Source organism: Stegostoma tigrinum, chromosome 14, assembly GCF_030684315.1.
Source record: "Stegostoma tigrinum isolate sSteTig4 chromosome 14, sSteTig4.hap1, whole genome shotgun sequence".
Taxonomy (NCBI): Eukaryota; Metazoa; Chordata; class Chondrichthyes; order Orectolobiformes; family Stegostomatidae; genus Stegostoma; species Stegostoma tigrinum.
The window spans coordinates 41193358-41218570 of record NC_081367.1 but is presented as its reverse complement, the minus strand read 5'-3'; the positions used below and the strand labels follow the sequence as shown (position 1 = coordinate 41218570).

General features: G+C 41.1%; 1 protein-coding gene across 1 annotated transcript in view; it reads left to right on the top strand.

Moving 5' to 3' along the window:
- Positions 1–252: 252 nt before the first annotated feature.
- The window catches only part of LOC125457740 (probable cation-transporting ATPase 13A4), a 97553-nt gene continuing 72592 nt past the window's right edge, over positions 253–25213 (top strand). The window contains exons 1-3 of the mRNA XM_059650892.1: positions 253–315; positions 14951–15124; positions 25005–25151. Coding sequence (XP_059506875.1) covers positions 253–315; positions 14951–15124; positions 25005–25151 — 384 coding nt within the window. The remainder of the gene's footprint in view (positions 316–14950; positions 15125–25004; positions 25152–25213) is intronic.

The window sequence follows — 25213 nt, the reverse complement described above, 5'->3', positions numbered from 1 at the left end:
AATATTGCTTTTCCCAAAGCTAGAAAGATTAAGCAAACGCTATTCTGACTGGAAATATTCCAAAATCAGCTCAAATTTTCACGCATAAATTAAAATGCACATGCAAACGATGGAGGCGTGGACAGGAAGTAGCTCCTTCAATAAATTCATTCCAATGCTTTCAGGTATGCAAGTGCTTTCTGGAATTTGTTTCACACTGTGCTCGGCAAGTGAAGCAAGTGGGTGCATGAAAAAGGATTGCAGTTATTTCGGATGGAAGAAAATATTGTGAATGGTCACCATGCATTGCTTAATCCGGGAGAGGAAGGTGAACAGGTAAATACATTATTGAATGAGATCTTTTGAGATTGTTATGTTTAACCTTGATTTAATTCTGAGATAACATTTGTGACCATACATTTTCAGCAAATCTTAGCTTGCTACATTGTGGAATGAACGTATTAAAAATACATATAATCCTCTTAATGGTTGTTGCGGAAACTTGGATGTTTTGTTTAGAACTGAGTCTAAGGCTATTAAAGCTCATGAGTCATCTGAGTTGGAGGATAAGTTATAAATATTGTACTTCTAAATTTGAAAGAACAGATGAATTCTGAAACAAATGCTACCTGCTCCATACATTGTGAGACAACAGAAATTCACCTGAAATATTTTTTTTCAGGTCAATTATAGATTTTCCTCTTACATGAAGCAACAATATAAAGAAAGGATAAAAGTAAAAAAGAAACTAAAGAGAACAAAATAATGTTTTTAAGAAGAAAAAGACTGTTATTTGGTCCACCATGTGTTGTGGTGAGGAAGCTCACAGTCTAAGATCATCCCAGTTCACTACATTATTAGGAAAGTGTAGTGTTTAACTTTTAATTTTGTTCCGTATTTCTTTCTACTTTGTCTTAAGTTTTTGTACCGAGGTACTTGTAGCTAAGATGGTGCTGTGTGTGGCAACATTGAAAACATTTCACCGTACTCCTGTGCTTTTGTACTTGAGTACACATAACAATAAAGTATAAATCTAAATCTATATTTTCAGAAGGTTTAAGCCAGAACGATAGTGAATGATAGAAATTGCCTCAGCATCCTCAGAGATGAAGGATAAAGAATTATCAAGTGACTGCTTCTTGTTTTCTGTGCACTTAGCCTTTTGAAAATTTCATACATGCAGCTATTTCATAAGTGTGATAATATATGCTATTCGAATTTGTTGTGCTATTCCCTCAGCTGCCTTCTTTTCATTGCATAGTCTTCAAACCTCTAGGTCCATGCATGAAGAAGAAAATTAAAATAGAACTAAAAAAGAGATTATACGTGCAATAAAACATTTAAAATCGTTACTTGCCTTAAGTCAGCAAGAATCTGAATAATGCACATTTACTGTGATATCCTTAATAGATATATAACCAGCTACAAATATAACAAGTAACAAATCTATGGTTGTACTCACATCTGTTCTACACCAGCAATATCATTTAGTGTTTGAAATGAGAATGTATCTGCTATTTCAAGTGCATGAGAAAGGAAAGATAGGATGTCTTTTTCCATCTGGTGAATTGTGTGCAATAAAAGAATAATGCGAAATCAGTGCTTTGTTAAAAATATTAGCAGTGGTTCTCTGTTGTAAAATTATTATTGATAAACCAGCGAAAGGACAGGTAAAAACATTAATTGCAAATTTGAATCGATATGTTTGAATCGAGTGTTGTTAATTTTCCTTATTCAATTCCATATTTAGGCATGTTTTTCCTCTGAAATTTTAGTCTATTTTAATTTTTATGAATTTTTCTTGTAGTGTGTTTCATCTATTTTGAATTGAGTGTTTTAATATAGATATTTGAATGTTCCCAAGTATTTGTAAGCAAGTGATGACATTGCCACTACATTCTGCCAGCCAGGTACAATGAACTTTAAGGTTTGTTCTTCAGAACTTATTTAAATCTTGAGAGGGAAGCAACGGTTTAATTTAAGTTAAAGTGATATATGCAAGGAGCATTTCAAATCTGGAGAAGTTAAGACAATAATTTAAAAATGCAAGTGCTTTAAGAGTTACAAAAAATCTGATATTTTCGAAAGGTTTAGGAATCAGTGCCAGGCAACAATGCATTCCACTTTAGACGTCAGATCAGAAATATGCCACTCAGCCCATCAAGTCTGCTCTGCCATTCAATGATATCATGCCTCATCTGATAATCCTTAACTCCACATTCCTGCCTTTTCCCCATAATTCTCAATTCCCTTACTGATTTGAAATCTGTCTATCTCAGCCTTGAATCTTCTGAATCATCCAATGTCAATGATGCTTTGCAGTAAAGAATTCCACAGATTTGCTGCCTTCAGAGAAATACTTTCCTCCTCATCTTCATTTAAATGTGTGACCCTTTTATTGGTATGATTTGCAATGCAGTAACACTGACAATGGCAAACTTCCATGTGCCTGTAAATTCAAGATTAGCTTGCTCAAATATGAATGACTCTCAGTACAACTCTCATGTTGGTATTAAATTGATGGGGAAGTTGGTGGTGGAAAGTTAATTAACTTAATCTGCATTTCATAAGCTTGCAAACTTAAGTTGGCTGTAATTCTTCAAGGAAAATGACATAAGTGGTTTGTGTCTTTTCTTTTTGAGTTTTTATCAAAATACTCAACTGTTTTGATTTATTACAAAAGGATTCTGTTGATATTTCGCAGCACCTTTTCATGGCTCCTACCTTTTAATTCTTTTGATCAACAAATCACAGAAAAAACATTACATAAGGAATTAACACTAGAATTTCTTTAATGCTGACTTACAAATTCTCTTAGAAGCAGAAAGATGCTTTGCTGAATTTGCAAGGATTGAAGAAACCTTAGTCAGTCACGAAAATCCTGGAAAAGGTATTGGTAATAATGCTGAGCATCAGCCTGTCACTTACTGACCATGTAAAGAAAGTCCATCACCACCTTTTAACTTTGACAACTTTAACCCTTTTTATTTCAACTTCAGTAATACACCTTCACTCATTTGTTTAAATGCTCCCGAACTGTTTCACTGATGATCTCTCCGCAAAAGCCTTTCTTCAATGCTGCCCTCAAAACACCAATCTCTTCAGCTACCATATCATTCTTGTACTTGGTCTTCTGATTATATCATATACCATATCTGATTATATTACCCAGGCAGTGAAGTTGAGAAATATTTTACCAGGGCTCAGCTATTTGAACCAAAGTACACCTCAGTTTCTTGCATTTGTCACAACTAAGCAGCGTTAAGTATAACCCTCTTGCAATAGTGGAGAAGCTGACTTGGCTTAGGCTATTTCCCCTGGAATATTGAAGGCTGCGGGGTGACCTTATAGAGATCTATGAAATCGTGAGAGGCCTGGAGAAGATAAATAGCTAAGATCTTTTATCTCATCGCAGGGGAGTCTGAAACTAGAGGGCATAGGCGAGAGGGAAAAGGTTTAAAAAGGATCTGCGGGGTAAAATTTTCATTTTTATGAGTTGCAGATTAAGTTAACTAACTTTCCAAAACAAAGCTAGATTATCTCTAAAGCATGATTATTCAAACAAGATTTTTGTCATAAGTTTTAATGTTTTGGGTCAAATGCTTTCTTACTTACCAGCAAAACCATACAAAATATTCTTTAAAAATGTACTGCACATTTAGCAATGACAGCACAGCTAGATTTATATACTCTTTTATGTTAAACCTTTGATCTATCAAACCAGAGACAAGCTGTATTTACTAGAAGGTAACTGCCTGCTAGACAAAATGATTGTATTCATTAAAAGGAAGAACTTTGAGGTGTCTTGTGACACAGTCACAGTGCCACTATCTCTGGGCCACATATTCTGGATTCAGGCCCCAATCCCCCCGCCCTGCAAGTGTATCATAATACATCAGAATGGGTTGCTTAAAAAAAATTGAAAGGAAGGACTGCCAAACAAATCTACTATCTAAGGGATCAAACTTTACACAATGCCAGTGTTAGCCCGACTTCTGAGTCTATGGTTTAGAGCTGCCAAGGCATCTTTCAAGGACAGAATATTGCTCTCCTTATTCATTAGCCAAATCTAAAATCATGGGAACTAAAACAGATCCTTTCACAGAATGGCTGCTGCCTCCTAAGAGAAGCTACTGCAATTCAATTTTATTGTAGGTTAAGCGTTTTGGAATGTTCCTGAGAATCAATACAAGTCTTTTACTTTAACGTAAAGTTCATGGAGGATATTTGATATTGCCATGTAAACAGTCTGAAGGCAGATAATGAAGAATCACATGTATCCTCCAAATGAGTAAAACCACATTACAGTACAAAAGTATGATAACAAAGTGTGAAGCCGGATGAACACAGCAGGCCAAACAGCATCTCAGGAGCACAAAAGCTGACGTTTCGGGCTTAGTCCCTTCTTCAGAGAGGGGAATGGGGAGAGGGTTCTGAAATAAATAGGGAAAGAGGGGGAGGTGGACCGAAGATGGATAGAGGAGAAAATAGGTGGAGAGGAGAGTATAGGTGGGGAGGTGGGTAGTGGATAGGTCAGTCCGGGGAGGACGGACAGGTCAAGGAGGCAGGATGAGGTTAAGTAGGAAATGGAGGTGCGGCTTGAGGTGAGAGGAGGGGATAGGTGAGAGGAAGAACAGGTTAGGGAGGATGAGCTGGGCTGGTTTTGGGATGCAGTGGGGGAAGGGGAGATTTTGAAGCTTGTGAAGTCCACATTGATACCATTCGGCTGCAGGGTTCCCAAGCGGAATATGAGTTGCTGTTCATGCAACCTTCGAGTGGCATCATTGTGGCACTGCAGGAGGCCCATGATGGACATGCCATCTAAGGAATGGGAGGGGGAATTAAAATGGTTGGCGACTGGGAGGTGCAGTTGTTTATTGCGAACCAAGTGGAGGTGTTCTGCAAAGCGGTCCCCAAGCCTCAACTTGGTTTCCCCAATGTAGAGGAAGCCACACCGTGTACAGTGGATACAGTATACCACATTAGCAGATGTGCAGGCGAACATCTGCTTAATATGGAAAGTCATCTTGGGGCCTGGGATGGGGGTGAGGGAGGAGGTGTGGGGGCAAGTGTAGCACTTCCCACAGTTGCAGGGGAAGGTGCTGTGTATGTTGGGGTAGGAGGGGAGTGTGGACAAGGGAGTCACGGAGAGAGTGGTCTCTGCAGAAGTCAGGCAAGGGTGGGGATGGAAAAATGTCTTGGGTGGCGGGGTCAGATTGTAGATGGCGGAAGTGTTGGAGGATGATGCGTTATATCCCGAGGTTGGTGGGGTGGTACGTGAGGACGAGGGGGATCCTTTTAGGGCGGTTATTGCGGGGCGGGGTGGAGGGATGTGTTGTGGGAAATGCAGGAGACGCGGTCAAGGGTGTTCTCGACCATTGCAGGGGGCAGGGGGGAGGTTGCGGTCCTTGAAGAACGTGGACATCTGGGATGTGCGGGAGTGGAATGCCTCATCCTGGGAGCAGATGTGGCAGAGGCAAAGGAATTCGGAATGGGAGTGGAATTTTTGCAGGAGGGTGGATGGAAGGAGGTGGATTCTAGGTAGCTGTGGGAGTTGGTGGGCTTGAAATGGACATCAGTTTCTAGCTGGTTACCTGGGATGGAGACAGAGAAGTCCAGGAAGGTGAGGGATGTGTTTGAAATGGCCCAGGTGAACTTGAGGTTGGGGTGGAAGGTGTTAATGAAGTGGATGAGCTGTTCGAGCTCCTCTTGGGAGCAAGAGGTGGTGCCAATACAGTCATCAATGTAACGGAAGAAGACATGGGTTTTGGGGGCCAGTGTAGGTGCGGAAGAGGGACTTTTCCACGTAATCTACAAAGAGGCAGGCATAGCTGGGGCCCACGCGGGTACCCATGGCCACCCCCTTTGTCTGTTGGGAGCGGGAGGAAGCGAAGGAGAAGTTGTTGAGGGTGAGGTTGAGTTCGGCTAATCTCTGATTACAATACAAAAGTATTTTGTAAATTATGACTCGAAATGGCTTTTCCAGGTAAATTCTGATGGCGGATACTTTTACAGAATTTAATATCTATCTCTGGAAGAATCATCTTGAGCTTTATGAAAATATTACACTAATTCCAACACCAAGTACTGTCTGTCATCTTTTGGCTTCATTTACCTCACTGAATCAAATTTGATTCTGTCCAAAATGTAAAAATAATGGAGTCTTACAAAATATGGTAGAGCTAGTTTTAAATGCACAAATGAAATAAATTTGAGTGAACCGATTTCAAATTTGTTCAAAAAAAGGCTTTCAACTCAGTTGGAGTGTAAGATTAAGTATTTTTGGTGGTGGGGTCTAGCTAACACTATCTCTTAAGAAGGGATGGTTCGGTACAGGCTTGAGGAACTTTTATATGCTTCAAGGCTACTTCACAAGCCATTTGTTCTCTGCCTTGAGTGTAATAATGAGAACACAAGCCAATTGTTAATCTTTGCACCCCTTGTGAATTCTCAACAGCAACTTTTTGATTTTCTTGTGCAGCTTTTTAGGTTTTAAGGTCCTTTCTGTCATAAAGGTCATAGAGGTCAACAGCACAGAAAAAAGTCCTTAGGACCGTTGAGCCTGCCCTCGTCTAAAACAAGAACCTAATTATTCTAAAATAACAAGGTGTAGAGCTGGATGAACACAACAGGCCAAGGAGGGTCAGAGGAGCCGGAAGACTGATGTTTCTTCAGAAAACCCTTTCTGAAGGGTCTAGGCTCGAAACATCAGCCTTCCTGTTCCTCTAACACTGTGTTCATCCAGCTCTACACCTTGTTATCTCAGATTCTCCAGCATCTACTATCTCTGATCTAATTATTCTAATCCATTTTTCCAGCATTTAGCCTATAGCCTTGTATGCTTTGCATCACAAATAAACATTGAAATATTTTTTAAATGTCATGAAGGTTTCTTTTTCTATCAACCTTACAGGCAGTGAGTGCCAGATCCCCACTACCTCCAGGTGAAAATATTTTCCTCACTATCCTCTCTAAACCTCCTCTCCTTCACCTTAAATCTATGCCACCCTGGCCAGTGATCTTTCCACTGAGGTGAAAAGGTCCTTCTTGTTCATCCTATTCATACCCCTCATAATTTGATACATTTCAATCATGTCCCCGCGCCCTAGTGTTCTTTGCTCCAAGGAAAACAGCCTCCACTTATCCAATCTCTCGTGACCCTTTGTTTCTAATTCTGGTTCCAATTAGCTCAATTTTCTTGGAGCTCATTATCAGTAACTCACTGTGACAAAGTTGTGTAGATTAGTCATGAATTGGAAGGCAGAAAGTTAGAATTTTTTGGTAAAAATAATAGTGGGGAGAAGCAGTATGTCATCCCTTTAAAAGATTATTTTTGTCTGAACTTAGAGATTTTTTAAAAATGTGCGTCCATGAGCAGCAGCTTGAGGGTGCCAGTATGGAAAGTACCCAAAATTGAAACATTGGTATTAAAAGGCAAAATAACACTTTTTAAACTAGGACAACAGTTATAAATTTTAGTCAATCAAATTGAACCAGGCCCTGGCTACCAAAAAGTCCAAATGAATTTAAAAACTGATGGCATTGACAATGTTGAACCAATCCTACATAAGAAGTGACGGCGAGCACGATGGGGCATAGCTTTAAATTGAGGGGTGAAAGATATAAGACAGATGTCAAAGGTAGTTTCTTTACTCAGAGAGTAGTAAGGGAATGGAACGTTTTGCCTGCAACTGTAGTAGATTCGCCAACTTTAGGTACATTTAAGCCGTCATTGGATAAGCATATGGACGTACATGGAATAGTGTAGGTTAGATGGGCTTGAGATCAGTATGACAGGTTGGCACAACATCGAGGGCCGAAGGGCCTGTACTGTCCTGTAATGTTCTATGTTCTATGTTCTATGTCCTAAGTACGTTTATGTCATTACGGGTATGAAGATGAGGGCATTTGGAAAATTGGGAAAGAGCCAACTGCCAATTGAGGGACCAGCCAAACTTCAACTGCAATGAAAGCAAGTCCTCCATCTGAGATACAAACCTGGCTTTCACATAAAATTATTAAGCTTTCTGAACAGACCTGTCAAAGGTACTGTGGCATTTTATCTCAAAATCCTCACCAAACAAATTAAAGAAAAAAACATCCAAGACAACAGAATCAGCAGAAAAAAGGCAAAATCAACAGGAGGAAGATTGAAGATAAAGCGGAGCAGAGGTAGACAGGGTGAACTTGGAGAGATTAAGTTTTAATTTTTTCATTAACTGGGTTTTTACAAGTGGGATTTATGTTTATTTGACCAGCATTTCAGTAAAATTTAGACCTGTTTGGAAGTGGTTAGCAGTCTTATGGGGGAATTGTTCAGTTTGATAGTAACTCTGTTAATGCGTTCATTGTTAGGATTAAATGAATAAATTATTTCTTGCTATTTATAAGGTCGATCAGGGATTTTTTTTGTCTTTTAACCACTCTTTTAACAGATTATGAGGGGAAAGGCAAGCTTCTGTGGTGTTTTGGGGGTAATTTATTAGAAGGGAACCATGACTTCCATCTTAACAGGTTGGGGCTTGTGTTTTATTTTAACTATCAGAAGCATGAACCACGCCCCTTCCGTAACACTCAGTTATTACATGATGCAGTCATTTAACAAGATTACCTTCTATACTTGTGTTGACATTACAGGGTATTTCACTCTCTCAGAAGCAGATGTGATTAGGACATTGAGGAATTATGATATTATTACCCACAATGATTTAAAGCACAGTTAATTTTGTTTCAAATAGTTCTTGCTTAGCATAAAGTAATTTGTGCTTTCATTTTGTTTAATAGGCTTTTGATATTCTTTTGTTAAAGGACAGTGGCAGCCTCTTTTCAATATGTTCAGTTCCTGGCCTTCACAGTAATCAGAGAAACACAAAATGCATGGCCTATCAAGTGTTATGGTTTATCACTCTGGAGTCTGACTTATCTAGTATTGTGACCAACTAGAATCGTAACAGATGATGATAGTGCACTCCCTAACTTTGCTACAAACAAAAACAGAAAGCACTGGAGAAACCCAGCAGACCTGACAGCATCTGTGGATAGAAAGGTTGAAGTCCATCATAGAACCCCGACAGTGTGGAAACATGCCCTTTGGCCCAACAAGTCCACACTGACCCATACAGCATCCCACCCAGATTCATCCCCCACAACACACCTAAGCTACACATCCCTGAACGCTGTGGATAATTTAGCGTGGCCAATCTACCTAGCCTGCACATCTTTCGTCTGTGGGAGGAAACCCACGCAGACAGGGGGACAATGTGCAAACTCCACACAGTCACCTGAGGATGGAATCAAACCCAGGTCCCTGGCCCTGTGAGGCAGCAGTGCTAATCACTGAGCCATCACACTGTTAAACAATTCTAAGGAAGCACAAGTGAATAGAATACATCCCTTGTCACTTCTACTTTTCAAACTAAAACTGCATTTAGCATTAAAACTTAGCAGTTAAGGACAAAAGAAAGCTTATTCTTGCTTATTACATAGGTAACTGAAAAGGCCAAATGAATTATTCTTCCAAGTCAAGTAATTTTGAGCTGTGGTACCTAACATGGCAAATTGCATAAGCTTGGATCAAGCCAAGTGGAAATCCATCCTCTTAGGAAGAAATCTTAGTTTTTTTATTAGAAGTGTTTTACAATTAAAGTAATTCCCTTTCTCTGGATACTCACGTATAAGTTTCAGGTGACCCTTTTTCAGAATTGGGTCACTCGACTTGAAACATTAACTCTGTTTTATCTTTTGATGACTTACCTTTAATTGATGTCATTGTGGGACTAATATTGTGACTTTTCCTTAATATGTTATTGTCAGTACAGTTGTAAATTCAGCTTGTTTATACATCAAAGAGGTTATAAATAAGTAACTATTTTTGAGATGAGGTTATACAAACAATCTCCTGTTTTTATGAAATATCAAGTACATAAAGTGATTTGATTGTATTGAACAAGCTTTCATGGATGAGAATAGATTATAACTTAGTGCTGTCTATATTAGGTATTAAGAGCTTTATTTCACTTCATCTCAGAATGGCTCTTGAGATCTGCCCATAGTGGATACTGGCTGTGTTAGCATGGAAAGTATAAGGTGAAAGGTGGTTAATGGGGGCATGAGTTAGCACATGGGTGGCATAAGGCCTCCATGGAGCCTGGAGACAGGTTGATGAGTTGGGATGTGAATGGCCATTGGGGCTTCAAGGGGCCTTGAGGTGGCTGGCGGGATATATGTTGACACAAGGAGTATTATAAACTCCAGGAGTGCGTGGAATTCATGATTTAGCACTTAAGGACGTGGGTTGGGGATTCAATAATGATGAGACCTTGAAGTCCTAATATCTAATATACACAACTGGGACAACACCCTAGAAAAATGAGGTGGACGTTTGGCCTCTGATCTGCAACAGGTCTTGGTGGGCCCAATCAAAACTCATACCTTTACCGCCAGATGAAGATCCCATAATTTGGGGTATAGTTTCTTTCAAAAAGTTTCAAACTACACATTCAATTCAGAATTGAATTTTTAATTCAGCTTTGCCCCTATTTTTCATGTCAATGACCCTTCATCAGAATGTGTGCTTTCTGATTAGTGCTATCCACCCTCTGCCTACCATTTTACTATTCATCTGCCTATAAAATCCTTTTTCACTCCCTTGTCTTACTGCTCTGTTCTTATTCCTTTTTATAATTCTCCCTGCACTCTGAGCTTTTTATATTCAGGCTGATTCTCAATTAGCACATCCATCTGTCGTATACACCCTTTACTGTTTTATTTTAGTCTCAGTCTCTTTCATCATCCAGGAAGCATTGAATTTGTTTCTACCTCTTTTCTATCTGAACTTCTTTAACGCAACCCTTTGTACCATTACATTCATTTCTTTATTTGTTTATGGGGTGTGGATATTGCTGGCTAGTATTTATTGCCCATTTCTAGTTGTCCTTGGGAACGTGGTGAAGAACTATCTTCTTGTTCATCTGCAGTTTTTGTCGTGTAGGTCACCCACGTTGGTATTAGAAAAGAAGATCCAGAATTTTGACCATACAACGGTAAAGGAGCAATGATAAGAGTTGCAACACAGGATGGTGTGTGACTTGAAAGAGAAGGTGATGGTGTTTCACTGCATCTACTGCCCTTGTCACTCTAGGTGGGAAATGTTGCATGTTTCAAAGATGCAGCTGAAAGACCCTTTGTTAACAGTACACAGTGGCAAAAGTATGTACAATGTATAAGTTTGTACATTTTATTGATTATACATACTATACAATCTTTAGTATAGTTACTATATATCTATAGTAAATATATAGTTTAGATGCTACATACCTGTACTATATGTAGTTTACTGATATACGTGTACTGATAATGAAGGGAGTTATTTCTGTTGGAGATGGCCTATGCCCAGCACTTATGTATAGGGAATATTACTTGCCATTCACCAATCCATACTTGAATGTTGTCAAAGATTTTTTCCACTTGCTTCAGTGTCTGAGGAGTCACGAATGGCCCTGAACATTTGAATAATCAGTAAGCATCCCCAACCTTGACGAAATAGCTGCAGATGGTAGACCCAGGACAGTTAACTGATGAACACTTGCAGAAATGCTTTGTAGCTGTAATGATTAACCTCCAAAAGTAGTAACCATCATCACTTGTGTGATGTACGTTACCTACTAGTGGAAAGATTCCCCCTAAATCACAGAAACTAACAGCGAGAGTAGGATATTTGGCCTTTTCAGCCTGCTGCTGCACTAGTACATATGATCTCTGTTAATCCTCCATTTCAAAGCCATATTCCTACTTTATCAACATACTCCTTGATGACTTTGAAATCTAATAGACTTTCCATCTTCCTTGAATATTTTAAATGACTTGGCATCCTTCTGTGATAGAGAGTTTCGTAGAGAATTTACTATCATTTGTCTAAAGAAACTTTTTCTCTTTTCAGTCCTAAATGAGCTGTCCATTTTCTTGAGACTTTGCCCCCTGCTCCCGAGAAACTGCCATGGGCTCCAGTTTTGCTCAACAATTGACACTTCTGGTTGAGGCCGTTATAAATGCTTCAACCTTTCTTTTACATAATTGTTTTGGATTCTTCATCATTTAGACTGGGGATATTTGTGAAGCTTCTTCTACTAGTTGTTTGTTTAATTGTCCACCAGTACTCCTCAATGTGGCAGGACTGTAGAGTTCGCAACTGATCCATTGATTGTGAGGATGCTTTGCTTGATCTATCACATGTTGGATTGTAAAAAATTATGTAGCTGCAGTAGGTTGACACTTATTTATTTTAAAATGCCTGGTATTTCTCCTGGCATGACCTCCTGCACTCATCGTTGAGCCAAGATTGGTTGCAATGCGGGGTAGTACTGACAGAGTGGGGATATCCTCAGACAATGAGGATACAGGCTGTGATTGAGTACATTCTGCTGCCACTGCTGGCAGCTTCTCATAAATTCCAAGTTCTGAGTTACTGGATTTTTTTTTGGTTTATTGCAGTTGGCATGGTGGCAGTGCCACAGAACATGACAGAGGATAGCCTCAATGTGTAGATGAGATGTTGTCGACATAATGATTGTGCAATGATCTCTCCGAAGGATGCTGCTATGGATATCTAATACCAGTAGATTATTGAGGATGAGGCCAGTACATTTATCTCCCTTGTCAGTTCCCTCACCATCAGGGCTAGCATCAGTCTAGCAGTTAGCTCAGTCAGTAGCAATTGATGATTATCACTGAGGCCCTCCACCCAGTTTCTGAGTCCATGCCACCCACAGCTCTTTCTCCGTTGTGTTCAGTATAGACAAAAAAAGCTGTTTCATCAGTTGAGGAAGATTTCAAGTTGTAATCAGGGGGCAATTTCTTTGCCTATGTTTGACTTAATGCCATGTGATTTCATGGGATCCAGAATCAATGTTGAGGATTCAAAGGGCAACTTTCTCCTGACTGACACTCAGCCACCATCTCTGGTAATGGAGCACGATATATCCAGTGGTGGTGTTGGTGATACCTGGGGTATTGAAACATTGAATTTTGTGAGTCTGACTAGTTCACACTTTTGTTTGACTGGTCTGTGGGACAGCTATCCCAATTTTGGTTCAAACGTCAAATATTAGGTAGGAGGTCTTTTCATTATCAGCAGATTCCCTGTGCTACAGATACAACTAGGCGTTTTTCTTGGGATTTGAAAATGCATTTAAAAGTCAACCACATTGCTGATGATCTGGAATCATATGTAGGCCATTCCAGGTGACACTGGTAGGTTTTTCTTCCTGAAAGGATATTAGTGAACTAGAGTGTTTACAACAATCAACAATGGTTAATGGTTACCAATGGACTAAATTTTAAATTCCAGATTTATTAATTGTATTTAAATTTCATATTCTGCAAGGGGAGATTGGGGACACTGTGCATTTATTCTCTGGAGTTTAGAGGAACATGCAATGATCTCACTGAATCATACAAAATTCATGGAGGTTTTGACAGACTGGCTGCTGTATGTAGAAGCCTGGCACACAGTCTTAGCACAGGGTCAACCATTTAGGATTGAGATGGAGATGAATACCTCCTCTTAGAAGGTGAGTCAGTGGAATTCTCTGGAGGGTTTTAGAGACTCAGTTACCGAATGTATTCCAAACATAGATCAATAGATTTCCTGGTACTAAAGATATCAAGGCATATAGGGCAGTGCAAGGTAATGGCATTCAGCTTGCTAGAATATCAGTCATGACATCGCTGAATCACAGGCCAGGATCAATGGGCCAAAAGCCAACTCCAGCTTCTTTGTTTCTATGTTCCTTAACATCTAACAATTTGTATTCTCTCTCAGATATAGAAATTAAATTCTTGTTTACTTTAGTCTCTTCCTTATTTACAGTTACTAAGCCTAATGGCTTTTGAGGGATAACCAAACCTAAATAGAATTTCATTTGAATGGCAAAATTACATATTTCCCCTTATCTGTTGCAATACCGTAAGACAATAAGAAGTAAGACCAAAAGGAGGCCATTCAGCCCATAAGTGTATTCCACCATTCAATGGGATCATGGCTGTTTTGATAATCCTCAACTCAACATACCTGCCTTTTCCCATAATCTTTGTTTCCTCTATTTATACGTGCAGCAGCAACACATCATCTGCCCTGCCATCACTATCATTCTTAGTTTAATTTATGAATTATCTCCTTGAGTATCACTGTTCTTTATATTTGAAGAATCCTACTCTGTATACTTTATTGCAATTAGCATTTTTAAATCAGGATCATTTGTATCCAGCAAGGTATTTTTACCAAAAAGAAAAAAAAGTGCCAGGCAACCTGAACCCAAAGTAAGGACATTACTTTTACGTTAAAAACTAAAAATAACATGCTTACCAGTGAGCTGCTCTGTTTAAGCAGAAACAATCAAACTCCTTTCCTTCCCCCCATTAACTCCTTGAGGTACTTGGCTCTAACACTCTATTGTAAGTCATAATGAAATACTAACCAACACTAAATTGAACCTTATACGTGCTCCCAACACACAAGATCTATCTGAGTCACTGAATGAGAATCAAGTTTCAGCTGGTTCTTAAAGCTACCTTCACTGGAACTCTTGGGGGGAAAAAATGGCCTCGCTTAAGGTTCACAGTTACTGAATTTAAACGTAGACTTCAGTTTAATGCCACTACAAAGCACAAACTACTTTAGACTTAATTAGATTTATACAAATAAAGATTCAGTCTTTCTTATCCAACAAATGCATGGTCTCAGTCCTCAGCTGTGATGTTTCATCATAAACTAGCAAGATATCCTGAGATGCTGCTTGGTCTGCTGTGTTCATCCAGCTTCACATTTTGTTATGTAAGATATCCAATTTACCATGTGCCTTACCATAGCAGACCTATTGGCATGCACTGAAATTTTGTATTCTGTTATTATGCCATACAGTTTCTTTGTTCAAAAGAATCGCTGATGGAATGTTATATTTTCTGTTTTATAAAGGACATATTTGGGTATAAGTCCAGTCGATACCGCAGTGTCCTGTTTGTCATAGGATCCATTCTAACCTGTGGATTTCTGCTGCTTCTGTTTTACTGGAGGCCTGAATGGGATGTCTGGTGTAAGTGTATTCAGTGCACCTTGCAAGAAGCTGATATTGTCCTGCTTAGAACAACAGTAAGTGTTAGCCTATCGTCATAGAATACTGTTTAAATTAAAAACTTTCTTTAGATGACACAAATTAGCACTTGTGAAACAAAGATACAGGCTCTTCAGTGGAATTGTCAGCACAAACCATTATATTTATTCAGGGCTATCACATTTACCACATACCTAACGCACGAACATGCAGGCTGCTGTGTTATATTTCCCTTACCAACATTATTCTATAATTGTTGCCTCTTCTATCTGCATCTCTACTATATAGCCATCTACAAATGATTCAGATAATAAAGTGTGGAGCTGGATGAACACAGCAGACCAGGCGGCATCAGAGGAGCAGGAAAGCTGACGTTTCTGGGTCCTACTTTAGAAATGGGGGAGGGGAAGGGGGCTCTGAAATAAATAGAGCGAGGTGGGTGTGGTGGTGATAGAAGGTGGATAGAGGAGCAGATGGGTGAAGAGAAGACGGACAGGTCAGGGAGGCAGGGATGAAGCTAGTAAAGGTGAGAGTAGGTAGGAGTTGGGATGGGGGTTGGTCAGTGAGGAGAGAGGGGCAGGCAGGTGGAAGAGATGACTGACAGGTCAAGGAGGTGGGGATGAGAGGGGGTGCTGGCCTTGGGTTGAGGTTGGGAGTGGGGAGATTTGAAGTTCATATAGTCCACATTGAGACCATTGGGTTGTAGGGCTCCAAGGTGGAATATGAGGTGCTCTTCCTCCAGTTTTCGAGTGGCATCATTTTGACACTGGAGGAGGCCCGGGATGGACATGTCGTCCAAGGAGTGGGAGGGGGAGTTGAAGTGGCTTGCAACTGGGATGGGTAGTCATTTGTCACAAACCAAGCGTAGGTGTTCTACAAAGCGGTCTCCCAGTTTCCCCTTTGTCTCCCTTACGTAGAGGAAACCACATCAGGAACAGCGGACACAACAGACGACATTAGCAGATGTGCAGGTGAACATCTGTTTGATGTGGAAGGTTTAATGTTGGATGGAGGTGAGGGGGCAGGTGTAGAAGCAGGTATAGCACCTCCGGCTGTTACAGGGAAAGGTGCCGGGGTGATGGGGCTAGTGGGGAGTGTGGAGCGGACATGGGAGTCACGGAGAGTGCGGCTCCTATGGAAAGCAGATAAGGGTGTGGAGGGAAATATATCTTTGATAATGGGGTCAGATTACAGATGGTGGAAGTGGCGGAGGATGATTCGTTGAATCCAGAGGTTAACGGTGTGATAAGTGAGGACAAGGGGAATTATGTCTTTGTTTTAATTGTGGGGAAGTGGTGTGAGGGTTGAGGTGCGGGAATCGCAAAAGATGCAGTCGAGGATATTTTCGACCACTTTTGAGGGGAAACTGAGGTCCTTGAAAGACAAGGTCTCCTGGGATGCCCGGGAGTTGAATGCCTCACCCTGGAGCAGATGCGGTGTAGGCTGAGGAATTGGGAATAAGAGATCGCATTCCTGCAGGAAGGTGGGTGAGAGGAGGTGCATTCTAGGTAGCTGTGGGAGTCAGTGGGTTTAAAATAGATATCAGTTTCCAGGTGGTTACCAGAAATGCAGACAGAGAGGTCCAGGAAGGAGAGAAATGTATCAGAGATGGTCTATGTCAACTTAAGGTTGGGGTGGAAAGTGTGAATAAAGTGGATGATTAAGCCCCTTGTGGGAGCAAGAAGAGGTGCCAATACAACCATCAATGTAACAGAGGAAGAGGTGGGGGATAGTGCCAGTGTAGCTGCAGAAGAGGGACTGTTCCACGTATCCTACAGAGTGGCAGGCATAGCTTGGGCCCATGCGGGTTCCTTTGGCCACCCCTTTCGTCTGTAGGCTCAAAAAGGAGTAGTCTCGGTAGTGGAGTTCTGTAGCCTCCATATCAACCTTTAGAGCAGTAGGGACTTGGACCCAGGCCTCCTATCTCCATATAAATTCTGTTCTTCATTCAGTAGAATAGTTACAGCTCAAAGGATTTCAGAATTGTATGTTCTTAGATAAACTGTCCTGAGGAATTAACGCACAATTTACACTTATCAAGGTCATTAACAAAACCAGATTAAGGTTTTCTCAATAATTAAGTGCTTTTTTTATAATACTATACTTTGGGGATCAAAAGTGCTAATGAAACATATATAAATTTGACTAATATCGAATGTATAATACAATTGATATCTTTGCTTCAACTCAGTGACTAAAAGTTAACTAGCGATTTTACGAGTGCCACGCATTACATATTAATACAATACATAAGGGACATTTGCCCAGTTTAGAACTGTTACATTTGATTAAACAATAATACTAGATATCACTAAATTCATTTGATGTAAACTTCCTGATACTGAAAATAAGTGCTTGCAATAAACAATGTAATAACATTGAAAGGACGTTCAGGTACCAGTTATAACTATTTTTGCCATTATCCTTCAAATGGATCTACTCAGGGAACTGTGAAAGACATCCTCACTCCTGAAAACACAGATTGCTGGATTTCAGTAAAGAACAATGATTTGTGATGTTCTAACTCAAGAAAGAGACCGCCTTATGCTACTTAGACAACAAAATGTGAGGCTGGATGAACGCAGCAGGCCCAGCAGCATCCCAGGAGCACAAAAGCTGACGTTTCGGGTCTAGACCCTTCATCAGAGAGGGGGATGGGGTGAGGGTTCTGGAATAAATAGGGAGAGAGGGGGAGGCGGACCGAAGATGGAGAGAAAAGAAGATAGGTGGAGAGGAGAGTATAGGTGGGGAGGTAGGGAGGGGATAGGTCAGTCCAGGGAAGACGGACAGGTCAAGGAGGCGGGATGAGGTTAGTAGGTAGGAAATGGAGGTGCGTCTTGAGGTGGGAGGAAGGGATGGGTGAGAGGAAGAACAGGTTAGGGAGGCAGAGACAGGCTGGACTGGTTTTGGGATGCAGTGGGTGGAGGGGAAGAGCTGGGCTGGTTGTGTGGTGCAGTGGGAGGAGGGGACGAACTGGGCTGGTTTTGGAATGCGGTGGGGGAAGGGGAGATTTTGAGGCTGGTGAAGTCCACATTGATACCATTGGGCTGCAGGGTTCCCAAGCGGAATATGAGTTGCTGTTCCTGCAACCTTCGGGTGGCATCATTGTGGCACTGCAGGAGGCCCATGATGGACATGTCATCTAAAGAATGGGAGGGGGAGTTGAAATGGTTTGCGGCTGGGAGGTGCAGTTGTTTATTGCGAACCGAGCGGAGGTGTTCTGCAAAGCGGTCCCCAAGCCTCCGGTTTCCCCAATGTAGAGGAAGCCACACCGGGTACAGTGGATGCAGTATACCACATTGGCAGATGTGCAGGTGAACCTCTGCTTAATATGGAAAGTCATCTTGGGGCCTGGGATAGGAGGGAGGAGGTGTGGGGGTAAGTGTAGCATTTCCTGCGGGTTGCAGGGGAAGGTGCCGGATGTGGTAGGGTTGGAGAAGAATGTGGAGCGGACAAGGGAGTCACGGAGAGAGTGGTCTCTGTGGAAGGCAGGCAAGGGTGGGGATGGAAAAATGTCTTGGGTGGTGGAGTTGGATTGTAGATGGCGGAAGTGTCGGAGGATGATGCGTTGTATCCGGAGGTTGGTGGGGTGGTATGTTGGAACGAAGGGGATCCTCTTTGGGCGGTTGTGGCGGGGGCGGGGTGTGAGGGATGTGTTGTTCTTTGTTGCACCAGAACCTACAAGTGCAGTTCGCTTTTCAAACCCTGCCACCTGCAGAACTAAAGATAATCCACCCATTGTATTCAACCCAGGGGCAAGTCCTAACCAAAATCTCACTGAGATTTTTGAGCAATGGAGCTAGTTTGGTCTTGCCGTTTTGCATCAATTTGATACAAGTAGCCCCAATGACCATCAATCAGTATTCAGTATTGTGCTCAGTGTGACCATTTGGGATGACAGCCATAACCTGTCCAACCTAGAGGCAGGAATATTTCCACCAATCCAATGGTCAATCTGTTAGAAAAGGAAACAACACTCTTGAATTTCCAGAGATAATGGGAACTACAGATGCTGGAGAATCCGAGACAACAAAGTGTGGGGCTGGATGAACACAGCAGGCCAAGCAGCATCTTAGGAGCACAAAAGCTTACGTTTTGGTCCTAGACCCTTCATCAGGAAAGGCTATTCGACATAGACATAGAACAGTACAGCACAGTACAGGCCCTTTGGCCCATGATGTTGTGCCGAACTTTTACACTAAACCGAAGGTCTATCTAACCTCCACTGCTACCTTATACCATCATCCATATGCCTATCTAATAGCTGTTTAAATACCCCTAATGAGGCCTACTCCACTGCCCTCTCCAGCAATGCATTCTACACCCCTACCACTCTCCATCTATCTTCAACTTCCTCAGAATTGCTAGCACATCTTCTTTACTAACATCAACCTTCTCCAGCCTACCTGTCTGTTTCACAATGTCCACCTCTACAACTAGGTCCCTCTTGGTTGTGATACTGAAGAAAAGTATTCATTAAGGGCCTCTCCTATCGCTTTAGGCTCTGTGCACAAATTCTTCAATCAGAGGGTGGTGAATCTGTGGCACTCATTGCCACAGATGGCATTTGAAGCTATGTCCTAAATGTCTTTAAGACAGATAGATAGGTTCTGGATTGTAAAGGGGATGAAAGATTATGGGGAGAAGCAGGAGAATGGGGTTAAGAAACATATCAGGCAGGAGAATGGGGTTAAGAAACATATCAGCCATGATCAATTGGAGGAGCATACTCATTGGGCCAAATGGCTTAATTCTGCTCCTCTCTCTTATGGTCTTATTGATGTATGCTGTTCAGTTGTTTTGTTTTATACCAAACTGAATTGTACCATATCCTATAAATATGTTAAATGTCATACTGTGCCTTATTAGTATCATTGCAGATTATATTCTGTGCTTCTCTGTTATCAATCCCACCATTCTACTCAGCTCCCCTTCTCTCACTCCCCTTATCTGCTTTCCTTTCCCCTTCGGTCTTCTTCCTCCTCTGACAATTTTCCATTCTGTGCTATTATTATTATTATTTTCTAATATTCTCTCCTGTTTTAGAGTCCTCTGTTGAGTTCGTATTGGAATATATATGTATTAAAAGAGATGTTATGAGTGTAGAAAGAATATAGATAGGATAAGCAACATTTCATCGGTTATAAATCCATATTTCTAGAGATGATTAAATTATCTCATGCATATAAATAAATGGTACATGGTAATCAGCAGAAGGATTCCTTGACCATATTTGACCTGACACCATGAGACTTCATGGATTGATCTATATTGAGGGTTCCCAGGGAAAGTCCCTCATGACTATACAGCACACTCCGCGATCACTGTTTTGCATTTCCTGCTGTTGGGACAGAACATTTCAAGAGATAGTGATGGCATTCCCTGGGGGGCATAGTATACGTTTCTGTGAGAATAACTCTGTCAGGCTGTCTTTTGACTAGCCTGTGAGGTAAATTTCCCAATTATGTCAGTAGCCCCAGATGTTAGTAACAAGGACTTTGCAGGGTCAATGTGGCTGTGTTTGCTGTTGCCTTTTCCAGTGCCTTAGTTAATATCAGGTGGTCTGTCTGGATTTATCCCTTTCTTTAGGCTTTGTGGCAGTCAATCTAACTGAGTGGCTTCCCAGGCCATTTCAGAAGCAGATAAGACTCAACCATGCTGCTGTTGAGTCACATGCATGTCAGAGCAGATGAGGATGTCAGTTGTCTTCCTTTAAAGGCATTAGTGAACCAAGTGGGTTTTTATGACAATCAACAATGGTTTTGTGGTCATCAGTAGACTTTTAATCTAGATTTTTATTGAATTCAAACTCCACCAATAGACAAAATTCAAACCTGGATCCCCAGAACATAGCCAGCAATAAACCATGCCTTGGGACATGCTTGCCTTCAGCTTGTGAGGTTGACAACATTGGCCGACTCACATAATCATCTGCCATGTACATGGTAGGTGGTGTTCCCATGTCTGATGTCGATGATCTGACATATCTTGTAGAGGTTGCCATGACAGGGTTGTGTGGTGTTGTGGTTAATGTTGTCCTGAAGGCTGGGTAGATTGCTTTGAGCAATGGTCTGTTTAAGGTTTGGTGGTTGTTTGAAGGTTAGAAGTGGAGGCGTAGGGATGATCAAATGTGACCTTGGGTTTATGTCCCATTACAAGTGACCCCCCCACCACACTGTTTTGTATCTGCAAATTCATCCTCTTTTGACACCATCACCTTGATAAATTGTTATGATCGCTCTACCTTAATTAGTTTGTACTGTTTTAGATTACTTATTACTTTGGGTTAGATCCTTTGCATACGACTCTTATATTGACCATGTTATTCCAGTCATTTGTCTCCAGCACCACCTTATTTTTAATTATCCCTCTGCCTCATTTAATTGGATTACAGATCATCCCTTCGTTTGTTATTCAGCTGTTGACAGTACACTCACACTGTCTGACACTTTTGATTATGTGCACAGACTTATTATTCAACACTCCACTCACACCATTTGTATGATCTTTTGATCTCTCTGCCCTTGATCTCTCTGCCTATAAACTCTGTGTCTTTGTGCTCTTCTCTCTCACTTCACCTGAAGAAGGGGCTATGCTCTGGAAGCTTGTGATTTCAAATCAACCTGTTACATTATAACCTGGTGTTTTGTGACTTCTAGCTTTCTTAAGCATTCTTGATGTTAAAGTTGTTCCAACTTATTAGCTATGATTTCAGCCACCTGCGACCTTAATACACTGGAATCCCATCTCAAAATTTCATGCTTTCTCTAGATCTCTTTCTTTAGCTTCTCCATACGTTCATGTAACTGAGATCCCATCTCTGCTGCCATTCCAGTAAATTTCCTGTGTATTCTCGGTGTTTAAGATCTCTCTTAGAGTGTGGTGCTCAGAACACTCCAGCTGAGAAAATTTGTTAGCTGCACAAATCACCTATTTTGCAACCTGAATTTTATCAACATGGTTTCATGATATTTACCATAGTCAGAACACTTTCAGACAGACCTCACATAAAACACTGTTGTTTCATTTATTAACAGAAAAACTGCACTAAAACCAAAGATATGTATGGGCATTTGACATCTTGAAGACGTCAGTTCGCAACAGGGCAAATGTTTCATTATATCTAAGCACCAAAGCTCACACCAAAAACATTTAAATCCAGGATAGACAAAATGTCTGCAAATCTTAGTTGTTCAAATTCCGCATTATATTTCTACTGGTTCCTCAGTGGAGAAAACAAGTACACCTTTGTGGTTTTATTAAGTCTGTAAAATGTATGAATTTTTTTCTGATAATGTTTTAATAGTTTGAAAACATGTTTCATTTTTATTTTGACCATCATATGTTTACTGCATATTTGTAATTTATTTTTCAACTGCATGTCTGTTAGCTGCCAAGCGTATTACTACATTTTAAGGATCACCAAGAAAGCGACAAACACAAGATGTTTTTAATCTAATAGATGGCACATTTTCTCACATTGCACTCCATTTTCCCATCATAAGGATTCAATGTTTGTTGACCACCTAGCTGCCCCAAAACATACGCTCACAGTATTCCTGGAGGTCAACCAGCTGAAACCAGGCTGTATATCATAATGGAACCATGATAAACTAGTCATTGCTTGACCAGTTATGATCATCTTGCTAGTTAGAACAATGGTTATCTGGGAATGGGAAGATGGTAATTCAATGCCCAGAGACAAATCTACCTATCAAACTTTAATTTACAAGCCAGGTTGCCTGATCAATCACTTTCACTACTATGGAAACCATTCTGCTTGATCAGATGTCAAATTATGAACTCTGACCCAGGCTTTGCTCCAGCAACCAAATTGCCTCAACCAGAGAAAAGAAACTAATTAGACATTCCCCTTACCAACACCCACTTCCCCCAAAGCAAAAACCTTGAACTGGAAAGACAACTAATAGATACTGATTTTAGTTCTTGCCAACAGGTCCTACACATTCCTCACAGTTCCTTATTCATTACTGGGATTGTAGGCACAGGGCATGGTCTGCCAGTCCAATCTCAACTCTGAGTTTCGTGGCCTCTGCTTCTGTGCTCATTGTTACCCAGGCAACGATGGCCTGAGCTGAGTCCTGGTCCAACCTTAACTCCAAATGCTTTTGGAACTAGATGGTTTAAGGTGCAGGCTGGATCCAACCCTGCATCTGACTCTCACAGCATCTAGAAGTGGGTAATGGGTAATAGGCCAGCTAGCCAATTAATTCCAGCCCCAAATCCAGGCATGCGTGCCTCTAATGCTTGTGAACAGCCACAGGAAGATGAACAGGAATCTCTCTGAAGTAAAGTTCAGATTCTAAATTAGCAGGGAAGTTCAAGTCAAATGGGTTAGAAAGATATTTTTAACTGTTGACTTTGAAAATGTTCAGGAAGAAACAATGGAAAGTCAGCATTTTAATTTTTTTCTTTCAGATATACCCTCCTCCGCTGCTGGCTTTGAATCCTTCCCCTCTTCTCTCGTCCTCATTGCCAAGTGGGCCATTCGCAGCTCATGTGCAGCTGTATAGTGGGCATACACCAAAACCAAAGATACAAAGATACAAGGGCGGCAGCAATGGGAGACTCCCATGCAGTCTTCCAACCACTGCCAAAGAAATATGGAACAAAAGGCATCCTGGGGCACCAATGAATAGGGCATGGGACAAAGGTGAAATTATCGGATGATCCCATAAAATGCTGGATGGTTGGGCACACTGGATCAATTACTTGAGGATTGCAGTAGGACGGGCCTTATTTTAGATTCATAGAACATAGATCAGTACAGGACAGGAGCAGGCTCTTCAGCCCATGATGTTGTGCTGAAAATGATGCCAAATTAAACTAATTCATTCCCACCTGCTCAGGGTCCATAGCCCTCCTTCCCTTGCTTATTCATGTGCGGGTCAAAAAGTCCCTTAAACATCCCTATTGTATCTCCCTCCACCCTTTCAGAGTGTCCCAGGCACCTACAACTCAGTGTAAAAAAGTTGCCCCTCACATCTCCTTTGAACTATTCCCCCCTTTACCTTAAATGCATTCCTTCTAGTATTCGACATTTCAACTCTAAGAAATGGATTCCGACTGTCAACCCTATTTCTGTCTGTCATAATTCAATAAAATTCGACCAAGTCTTCCCTCAGCCTCTGCCACTCCAGAGAAAACAATGCAAATTTTCCCAGCCTCTCCTTTATAACTCCTACTCTCTCATCCAGGCAGCATCCTGATCAACTGCTTCTGCACCCTCTCCAAAGCTTTCACATCCTTCCTCTTGGAGAGATGTTGGTGAGTTCAACTGTTGACACTTCCGACATCCCAACAGTGTCAGCAGTGGCCACAGCTGAGTCTAAAAGCTGTCCCTACTGCTAAAAAGACCTGGAATCTGGGCTCAGCTGTCATGTTGAGGGGACTGCGTGGGGCTATGTGGGGAATTGTGGCTAAGTTCAAAATGTCAGAGCAAGGATTAAAATTAAGTGATAACATTTTGATATCTGGGGAAATGAGATGCTTTGATGAGCGCAAGGCTCACCAAACGTGGTTCCTTTCCCTTCATTCGATATGTGCAGCTGATAGAATCCCTCAGATTTTCACGTGTAGGCCCTGCCTGCTGTGGGTAAAATAACAGGAGTGGAAAGACGAGGTTCTTAATGTTGGTCACCTCAATAGGCCTAAGGTGGGGGGAGGCCATCCGTCATCTTCTGTGCTGACCTAAAATTTTAGACAGGTCTGGGACAGGGAGATGTCACCTGCTTGACATTACATTCTCCCATGTTTTGAAACATGCCAGTGAGTTGGAGCAAGCCTGAAACAATTTGCACTGAATTCTATTGTTGTAATTTGAATTTGCTATTACAAGAGAGCAAATTGAGTGCATAATATCTTTAATCATTATTCTTTCTTTCCTTTTTGGCTCAGGATGAATTTAAAATCTGGACTAAGAAGAAAGTGATGTGGATTCAATTGTCTTTCCCCAGTAGTGCAGCCAGAGCTGCTCAACAACACTCATTTCTCTCTGATGAGACATCATTGCTGCACAGAATTGTCATTCAACCTGAATTAAAGGTAAGAATTCTCCTTTTGCTTCAGTAATGTATCTTATATAGCCAAAAGTATATCTGCAGCAA